General features: G+C 38.3%; 1 protein-coding gene across 2 annotated transcripts; it reads right to left on the bottom strand.

The window, feature by feature from the left end:
* Positions 1–1,709: 1,709 nt before the first annotated feature.
* On the bottom strand, positions 1,710–9,945 carry LOC109960365 (acetylcholinesterase). Of its 2 annotated transcripts, none has more exons than XM_020600431.1 (10): positions 9,924–9,945; positions 8,492–8,797; positions 7,185–7,419; positions 6,783–6,915; positions 6,517–6,668; positions 6,193–6,379; positions 5,385–5,695; positions 4,132–4,341; positions 3,883–4,040; positions 1,710–3,230 (listed from the first exon to the last, which is right to left on the bottom strand). In XM_020600431.1, exons 2-10 carry the CDS (start codon positions 8,787–8,789, stop codon positions 3,133–3,135), a joined length of 1,782 nt encoding a protein of 593 aa, XP_020456087.1. In that variant the 5' UTR covers positions 8,790–8,797; positions 9,924–9,945; the 3' UTR covers positions 1,710–3,132. The 2 variants fall into 2 exon arrangements, 1 of the variants encoding a protein (XP_020456087.1); XR_002274983.1 differs by having other exon boundaries at positions 3,181–3,230; positions 3,638–4,040.
* Between the last annotated feature and the right edge of the window lie 820 nt (positions 9,946–10,765).

Raw genomic sequence — 10,765 nt, 5'->3', positions numbered from 1 at the left:
AAAAATGCTGTGACCTTAGAATAAGTACATTACAACTGCACCAGTCTTAATGAGCCCTCAAAAATCAAAACAGATAGCATAAATTGAGGAAAGATAAAAGTTTTCTCTTTTTTGATCATTTCCAGTTTTTCTTGATCTCTGTGCTTATCACAAGACAAGTGCAATATTTTGACTTAACCAAGAGAGGATGTTAATTCAAGGCTGGAATAACTATTGTACCCCCAAAGACACCCTTAACACCCTTATAGTCGTTTAAAGGTCTCCATTTGTCGTCTTCCTTTTCTTTGTTGTCCCTCTTTTCCTTTACCCGTGTCAGACATAGGCACATCTTGTAAGCAGTGATAAGGAGTCATTGCACAATAATCACTAGAAAAGGTCAAACTGAAAAGAGCTTAACTTAATGTGTTTGAGTCTGTGTGTGTATTTATTATGACAAAAATAAATGGCTTGGCATTTAACAAGCTCATCTAAGCAGATACAGTACTGAGTAACACGATAAGAGTTGTATCATATTTGTTTGCAACTTCTAAAAAATATGGAAAAGAACGAAAGAAAGAAGGAAAGAAAGTAAGGAGGGAAACACCCCCTAATACAAACACTGTTTGTACAAACACTGTTTGTATTAGGGAGTGGTGCTAGAATTGTGGAGTGGTGTCAGACATTATTACTTTTCCACCAAATAAGTTTAAGTAGCATTTAAGTTCATTCAAACAAAGAAGTTCATTTCTATCTAGCATATCATTAGCCTTTTGTATGAGCACTCTGACCTTTGCTTGGCAACACTATCTCATTGCTGTTTTCTCTGACAGAATGAGGGAAAATGTTCATGTGGATTTTTCTGTTGTTCATTTTTAAAATCACATTTGACTCATTTTCACATTTTTCCTTTTGTTCATAAAAATTTGATATAATGTGTTCATGTTAAGGAAGTAGTAATAATCATGACTTTGTGTATATTTGGAGAGTTGTGCCCATGTGTATCCGTCAGTCAAATGTATAATTAGTCAGCAAAATACATTAAAAATTGAGAACAGACTACACCTTATATCCACATCTTTATTCATCAATAAATGGTGATGATCAACACTGGAAACAATACACCATTAGGAATCCAGAGCATCCCTGATTGTTTTGGTGATGAAATAGTCTGTTAAAATCTTCATTCATTATCTTATGGTTATCAGCCAGATTTTGCTTCCATCCATCCATCACGGGGGGTTGGAGCCAATCCTGGCTGACACTAGGTGAGAGGCGGTGTGCACCCTGGACAGGTTGCCAGTCTATCACAGGGCTGAAATGTAGGCAACGACACACACCCACTCACTCCTACGGGCAACTTAGAGTCACAAATCAACCTAAGCTGCATGTCTTTGGACTGTGGGAGGAAGCCGGAGTACCCAGAGAGAATCCATACAGGCATATGGAGATCATTCACAGAAAATCCCCATTCATACATAACAAATTTTGTTCAGTCAAGTTAAACATGGTGACTATTTGGAGTAATTACTATTATGTATTACATTAACAATTCTGTCTTTTTTTTTGTTCTTCTAATTAATTTTGGTGTGCTTGGTAGGTGTGTTTGGAGAGAAACTCCTCCAGCACCTGTAGTTTCACTCTGCCCATCTAATGCTATTTCTGAGGGGTGTAGCAGAAATTACTACACTTATGAAAATACATATCAATATTTAATATTCAAATAACTCGTTAGATTGGGACACAAGATGGTTATAGTTCCATCAAACTATTAAACAATTAGTTATAGTAATTAAATCAGTCTAAATCTGAAAGAAATGAATCCTTATCATTCCAGTGAACCTCTGTACTGGAAACGAGAGACCCAAAGATGACATAATGAAGCCAGTTATAAGTTTATTGACAATATGTATACAGGGAAAATGATGGGGATGAAAGATGTAATGCAAAATGGTACATCTCTGATGAATGAATGACCAGCCTGTTTTTAGCAGTGGTGGAATATGCTTATTCTGGTCAAAAATTTTGCTTGATTCTATATCTAAATTCTGTGGTCTAATCACAAATGTGGAGAGGAAAAATAATTTGGTATGTGATAACTAATAACTAAGGTTTTCATGAGACATCAGTTAGCCAGAGTGCACTTAGCTGTTAGCAGGAGTTAGCCATTAACTTTGGAGCTTCCATGTGGCCAGGAGAGGAGAAGCGCTGGTTTGGAGGCTCTTTGGGCCGGAGTTGAGCAGGATCTGGAGTGCCAAGATGGTTCCGGGCTAAAAACTTGGGACAAATCTGTTATTGCTGGATTTCTGGGCTCGCTCTTGGGAGTGGAGCTCCTTCTCAGTTGGCCAGGTCTTCTTCAGAATGCTGGCTTCACCAAGGTTCTTGACAAGGTGACTCATTATGTATATGTCCATCATCAGTCTGACTCAAACATTCCAACCTTTCTTATAGATATTTCACACAACTCATGGTTAACAAAGTTTCCAAGTCTTTATCCAAAAGAGTGTACCAAGTCAGTTTATAACACTGTTCACATTCTAGTGTGCAGCTAAAGGAGGTTCCCTTTGCATCTCCGTGTTTCGTTATCTAGGAAACTGATCAGACTGAAGGGAGCCAAATGTCTTGGACTCATCTGAGTTAATTGAAACTTATCATTTAAGGTCAGAAGTATGAGTCCAAGATGCACATTCTAATGCAGTAAAGTCAGAAGAGAGGCAGTTTGGGGCCTTTGGTGACAGGATCAGGGATCTCTGAGCAGAAAGCAACCTAATAGTATGGCATGGGATGGTGTGGATTTGTTTTGCGGTTCCTCTTTTATGAGATGATAAATTTAATAACTTTGCCAGGTTTTTTTTTGTTTGTTTTTTTGTTAAAGAACCAGTTGTTGTTTGGGAAGTGGGTTCCTCATGGGGTTGGCTTGGTGGGAAATGCTGCTGCCCATATGTTCATAAAATGGCGCATGATGACAGTGGCCTCTTTGGTGTTAAGAGCCAGGTTATGACATCAGTAATATAAAAAAGTTTTCCACCACTGAATTCAATATAGCACAAATCAATTTCTTTGAAAAATACATACATTTTTTATAATTGCACTGAAAACATGTTCATTCTTTCGGTCTATTATTTTTATGTAAACTGTATGAAAGACAAGTTTCTTCTAATAAACCAGTAAACCAAAAACCAGTAAAATGATGAGGGATGTGTAATTACAGCAGAGTATAATCCCATTTGCTTTAACACAGGACCGCAGATCATCTGTGGAAAGAAAACCAGATAGCAAGAGTTTCATTTTGTAACTGTTCATAAAGGATTGTTTATTGTAGTTAGATTTTGCCTATATGTGCATGTACCACACTTTTTCTAAATCTTATTCTATCACTTTCAATAAAATGGAATATTTTTGCTTGATCAGTCTTATTAGAAACAACCGGTGTGGACTTAAAGTTACAAAGTATCATTTTGATAACAGACTCAGGGCCATTCTGGATGAATAGGGTTACAAAGTGATGCCACACAGTAAATAGTGCTTTGTACAGTAAAAGTCCTACTTGTGAAAATATGCAATGTGTGGTTCTTGTGTGTTTCTGTGTCAACAGTGAACTCAGTGAAGAGGAATGAGTATTATTATGTGTATGATCATTTTTAGTGAAGTCATGACTGACCCTCCTTGCCTCTCACTCAGACCTCCAGAGCTCCAGGGAGGTGCACGCCTGAATACAATCTCCTCCACACCCTAAACAAGGCAAAACACCTCCACAACAGAGCCTGATGTAATGCCTCCTACTACAGAAAACTGTATGCAGTAGAGTGTTTGTATGTTTTTATGTGACATTAGATAGATAGATAGATAGATAGATAGATAGATAGATAGATAGATAGATTGATTGATTGATTTTATGTGTCTAACCTGAGACTTTCTGTATATTTGGCATTAATTTGTTCCAGAGATGACACTCATTAGCCCTCAGCATGCTCTTTTTTTCTGGATGCTTGTAGTTCAGAGTGATATACTCCTGTTTTTCAGAGGTGAACATGGGCCAGTTATCTCCATCAATGCTTGGATCCCTGATAAAAAAGAAAAGCCAATCAAAACAATTCAGAAGTGCCATAAGGATCCTTAGTTGGTTTGACCAAATGGCTATCTAATTATGCATACCCTGTCCGTGCAAAGTTGGCCCAGTGTTTCATAATCTTCTTGGTCATGTTCACTTCATTCTTTGTGTATCCCAGGGAAGCATTCAGCGGCATCCCAAAGACAAATTCTATCTCATAGCCATGCATAACGCCCATCCATTCTGGCCAAGGATTATTGGATGACCGGTGGTCAAATAAATATAAAAAAGCCTTACCACCATGTTGTGAGTAGCTGGAAAAAATTACCATATTAAGATATTTTAGTACATCTCCTGCTCAAGTAAAAACAAACAAACACGGATCTATGTACAAAGAACAACCAAGACACTGCTCAGCTTTTGCTGCAACACAATAAAGCATCATCTGGCAAGGCTTAAGGCCAATTATAAATGCATTCATAGTTGGTTTTCTAGATTCCTTAGTAGATTATTTAATAAAGTGAATATCACATTTCTACTGTTTACCCTATGCTCATTATTTCACAAAATCATAAGTACCTAAAACAAACTCCAAACATATCAAACATGTATTTGTCACATATAGAGAATGTGAAGGTACATCAAGCTGTGTTCAATGTTTGGATGGGGCATCATTTTAGGAGATATATGCTGTATTTACCTGCATACATTCTTGTTTTCCTTGGCTAAACAGTTGCTTACTGTAAATAGTTTGGATCTCACTTTACAGTGGTAATTCAAAATGGATAACTTTATCTGACTGTAGCTAACTCCTAGTGGACCTAGAGACCCTGTCTACAAAAGTGACAGGCTGAAAAATGACTCTGCACACTGACCTGAGCTCTCGGGTCAGGAGCTAATGCTAGCTAGCAGCTGTCGGCAGATAACACAAACACTGTTTCTGTCCTGTCTGTGCGCAGACTGAACGATAAAGTGGATGTTTGGATGAAGTTGAATCTGTATGGGATAGTTTTTTTTTTTTTTTTAAAGAACTCATAGATGTATGTAGTGTATATATCTATGACTGATAATGAGCATGATGCTCCAAACATGGCACATTTACCCAAAACTCAAGATGGCGTGACAACTTCACATTCTCTATACAACTAATAGTGTATGTGCTACAGGTATAGAATACAATGTGGCTTTTTCCCAAAGTTGTAAAAGAAAATGTGTGAAAATATGGATTATAAAACTGAAATATAAATGATAAAAATTCAGGAAAAATTGTTAATATACTGTATGTAAAAAAGGTAAATGCATGTATGTCATAAGTAAAAATATGTGAAAAGATTAAAATGACTGAATTGTTCATTACCTTTGAGTGAACTCTAGCACAGGACAAACGAACAGCTGGTCTCCAACCAGATTACCCAGCAAATCACGGTTTTTCATCTTATTGTCCACATCTGTCCAATCTGTGTACTGGAAAAGGGCCGTTTCTCTTGTGACATTACTTGCGTCTACCATTGTAAGATGCACCCCATGCAGGAACTGATACCTGCTGATAAGACTCTCATCAATGATGCCAAATCCAGGTACTCCATAAATTAGGAAGTAGGTCCCTTCATCCTTGTTTACACCTACCAGCACATCTTTCTTTGGGAGGTTACTGGTCCTCTGCAAAACCTGCAAGGGGAAACAAATCAGATGTTTTGATGATTTGATGATAGACTGAAATTAGGCTACAGATAGTTCAAGATGATGTTTCTGGGACTTCTGCTTCTACAGATTACATCATCTAAATATTGTGTCATCTACATTTCAGTATATATTTTGATGTGTGAAAGGTTTCGAAGTGTGGATGCTGGTGTGAAAATAGGTAACCCAACTACATATAGACATCTTCTGTAAGTATTTAGCTTTAACATAAAATGTTGATTAATTTTAGCCTCAATGTCTGCATGTTGTTGTACCTTCAACCATCAAAACTGTACTCATAAACTGACCTGGTGAATGACATTTGTTACATTTGAGGTATGACAGTGAAAACATACTAAAACATATCTATCAAAAATATTTCTTTAAAACACGCAAAATCATGTTTTATGTGCAATATCCACATTCACCCCTACTGATTTCCCATTACTACATCCATCAACACACGCACAAACACATACACCTACTTCAAGGTCATCTGGAAGGAAGTCCCCATCAACAACAGGGACAAAGGGTAAGGTCAAGAGTGAAGGCTTTGTGAAAATTTCATATTGTTTTGATGTGATAGTCGCAGGATCAGCCTCCTGGAGACAAGCTTCTAGTTGAGCTGGAGGAAATGTGGAACACCCAAGTAGTTTTGCCAGCATCAGGGACCTGGATATTGACACAAAAAGGGAGCAAGGGAATAAGTAAAAGGAAGGAAAATGAGGATTTTAAGGAACAAAAAGAACATTGAGGGAGACCAGATTAAATAAGTGAAGACTAAAGGTGAAAATATATATATACTCTACCTGTCCCAAGACTCAGCTTGGCTAATTGTGCCCCAGGGTGCATTAGGAGAGCCACTCTCCATAATAGCCCTTTGAAAAAGATCTTGGCTTCCTGGGGAAAGCAGGTGGAGGCCCACACAGCCTGACCCAGCACTCTCCCCAAACAGAGTAACCTGAAAAGAACAACAAATCAAAATCCAACAGCTTTTTCCATTGTTTGCTGTAAGAATTTTAAGAAAATTTGCACTACTTGATTTTAGCTAAAGAATAAAAGACAAACATTTTACCGTTGAAGGATCACCCCCGAAAGCTGCAATATTATTTGCTACCCATTGGAGGGCCAAGCGCTGGTCCAGAAGGCCTGCATTGCCCCGAACATGCTCATTATCAGGAAGGGACAGGAAACCCAAAGCTCCAAGTCTGTTATTGATAAGCACAGGGATGAGTAAATATTTTACAGTAAAGGAGTACTGTGTTTAGTGATAAGGACTTTCTTATTTATGAATTCCTCTTCAAACCAATTAGCATTTCTTTGATTCAAGAATTCAGTGTCACACTGTAGGGTAGGCTAGATATTCACCTCACTGTTAAATAATCATCAAGGAATTTCCAGTTACACTACATAAATTACAGTAATTATATCTACTCATTATTAAGAGTTTATAGTTTAAGCTTACATCAGTTCTTACCTATAATTCATTGACACCACAACAACACCTTCGGATTTACTCAGGAAGCGGCCGTCATAAATGTCCAGAGAGGACGTTCCCATGGCAAACCCGCCTCCGTAGATCCATACAAGAACAGGAACCAATGGTGAAGGCTGAGACTGGGTTTTGTTGAAATGTGGGGACCAGACATTTAGGTACAGACAGTCCTCATTTAGAGGAGTGTTTGGGTTCCACATCTCTGCACCTTTGAACCCTGGGGAAAAAAACTATTCATTACTGTCAATACAGAGAATGACTGGGAGTGCAATCAAGCAATAGATCCATCCATCCATCCAATCCAATGGGAGCCAATCCCAGCTGACATTAGATGAGAGGTGAGGTACACCCTTAACAGGTCTACAGTCTACCACATGGTTCACACAGAAACAGACAACCAGTCACACTCACATTCATATCTATGGGGAATTTAGAGTCACCAGTCAACCTAACCTGCATGTCTTTGGACTGTGGAAAGAAAGAGTACTCAGGGAGAAAACCAAAGCATGCATGAGGAGAACTGGTCAGCCACTAGGGTTGAACCTGGAACCTTCTTGCTGTGAAGCAACGGTGCTAGTCACCACCCTGCTGCCCCGTAGGAATAGACAGATACTGTTATCTCTGATAAAGATCTATCCCAATAGATCTTTAGAGGTGAATGTAATTTCTCATATCTGTCATAAGTTAATGTCCAACTTCATCATGACACTTTATCACAAACACTTTATTACTCTGACCTTAGATTTTAGCTGAATTATAGCCATACACAGCTCTCAGTTACATAATGTGCAAATTCGTATTCATTCCCACACAGGGAGTCAGTGTGTTTCATGATGTTACTGTACATACAGCAACACCCATCTTCCACTGAAACACCTACCCGTGCACCACTTATCACCTCTTATCACAATTCACTGGCTCATACTATCAGCATATGAGAACAATCAAAACAAATTCTTATGTCCTATCAAATAATTTAGTGTCAAACTTCGTTTGCTGTTTTCTTATCATTCAGAATTTATATACATGCACACTACACCACACCATGCTATACACTAATGTTACACCACACTATGATGAAATGCTATACTACACATTGTGTTTTGTAATAAATGCCCTGTTGTGACATTAAGAACTCTGGACAGTCCTAGGAGGACATTTCAGGTAGGTGTTTTAATGTCTGAAATTAGGTATTAAACAAACAACACCTACTTATAGTCTGCATATTTCATTGCATGTACTGCATATGGGAGTGCATATGTGTACATGTACACAGCACAGGATCCTACCTGGAAAGGCTGTATCCAATACCTGGTAGCAGGAATCTGAGTATTTAGTGGAATCCTTTACCCCTTCCCATCTCTCTGCTGGCTGTGGAGCTCTGAATCTCAGTTGTCCTAGAGGTGGTTTTGCATAAGGAATTCCAAGAAATGCTCTAACATCACCACCAGGCACTGAAAGCAACTTCCCTTGAACTTTCCCGTGACTAGTATTGATTATAAGGTCATCCTGACTGGCGTGTGATACAGCCACCAAATGCAGGAGCACAAGAGGAAGGAAGTGTGGATGTAATGAGAATATCTTCATGGTAAATCCTGTTAAGAGGAAAAATTATGCACACATACAGGCAAACACACACACACACACACACACACACACACACACAAACACACACAAAGTCATAGCTTACTATAGTTCTATGGATGCCCATTGACCCATTAGCCCGTTAGCCTCACACTAACCATCACAACAAATTTCTTACCTTAATACTAACCTTTACAAATCCCAAATCTAACTGTAACCCTAAAACTGAGTCTTAAACCTCAAACTGCTGTTTGAAGTTGTGACATTTGACCAGAATGTCCCCACAACAATGGCACTGAAAAAAAAATTAAAACCTAGCCTTTCAGTTTGAAACATAACTGATTTCTCCAGTACACCACATTCCTAAATTCAGCTACTTCTCCTGCAATAAATTATAAGTTTTATTTCTGTCTGACTTCAACAGTTTACTTTCTGTTACTACATTTTAGTATAACTTGCATCAAGATTTTGGTGATTTGATAATCATTAACACATTTTTATGACCCAAGAGAGTGGGAGGTGCCGCCTGAAACAATGAGGTTATTCTAAAAGCATGACAGTGATTGTATCGTTTGTTTAGGGCGCATGGAGTTAGGTTCCAGAATCAGAGGCCAGGACACGTTTGGATCCATGCTTTACTATACAAGGCACTGTCCGATTTCAGAGTGTAGGTGCCATATAATTAGGCTGCAAATGTACAACATCTTCATTTGTGCCAACTTATATAACTATAAAGCAGGTGGCATGGATGTCAGGTGGCTTAGCCGCATTTAACTTTACAGCGTGCGCGCGCGAGAGAGGGAGACAGAGGGGTCATTCCGCATCAACTGTTTAGAAGCGTCTTATTATTATAATCCTCAAATATTTGGGAAACATTAAAGTCGTTAGAAATGTGAAGATGCCATTGACTGCACGCGCTCAGCTCAATCGTGAAGACGCTTTACTTTCAAAAGGCGCATTGTAAACAATTAACAAGCTTCCAGAGTCAAAACTGCGCACAGTTGGATAATAAAGAGACGCCCACAATGGAGAGAAACGCGCACACAGAGAGATTCTTATGAGCGACTTCAAAAGAGCCACATCTTGATGGTGAATCTATCTTTGTAGATTTAGAAAAAAAGATTTAGTGCGTCTTACCTTGCCAGTTAGCTGCGTCTGTCTGGAGTGAGTGAGGACAAAGCAGTGACGGGGTGAAAAAGGCGTGGATTCAGCAGTCAGAAGCCCTCCTTCCCCTGCCTGGCCCTTCTCAGTGGATTTATACATACTTAAACATTCAAGACTGTAAAATACTAGACAGGTCGCCTGACTCGCAATATTCATCGAGAAATTAGTGGTAAAACAAATAATAAAGATATTTTACTAAGGCAAAAGAACCAGTGCAAGAGTGTAAAAATGCTCAAAGTAAAAGTTATTCTACTTTAGTAGAACTATTATCAGCAACTTAAAGTATCAAATTTAAGTTCTGCAGAAACATAACCCCTGTGACTGTTATTGCACTGTTGTACCTAATTTTATTAGACAATTAATACTAATGCACCTAAGGTGCATTTTGTTCACAATGTACTTGCTCAACTGAGGTGAATCTAGTTTAAACTTCTTTATATACAGTGAGGCAGTTAAGTCCAGTGGCTGTCAGCCTTGAGGCAGACTCCTACCAAAAGATCACAAGATACATTTGAGTGAAATAATTAATGAGTTCTGCACACAAATGTGCATTTCTTTTTCAGACTTTTCTCTACTTGATGATTTCTTATAAACTATTTTATGGCATTATGTTAGGATTGGATTTCAGGAGTTACAGTTCTTTTATTTACTGTTAGTATTATTTTGCTTTTATAATGATAGAGTTTAGTATGACTGTCTGTGTTTCATTAGCAGCACCATGTATCAGTATTAACCTGGCTCTTATGCATGCATTATAGTTATAATTTTCAGCTTCGAGTCAACTTGTAGTATTTCTCATCTTCTTGGAAAATTGT

The sequence above is a fragment of the Monopterus albus genome, unplaced genomic scaffold (genome assembly GCF_001952655.1).
Source record: "Monopterus albus unplaced genomic scaffold, M_albus_1.0 scaffold46.1, whole genome shotgun sequence".
In the NCBI taxonomy this organism is placed as follows: domain Eukaryota; kingdom Metazoa; phylum Chordata; class Actinopteri; order Synbranchiformes; family Synbranchidae; genus Monopterus; species Monopterus albus.
Note: the sequence above shows the minus strand (reverse complement) of the source record. Positions and strands in the feature narration are given on the sequence as shown.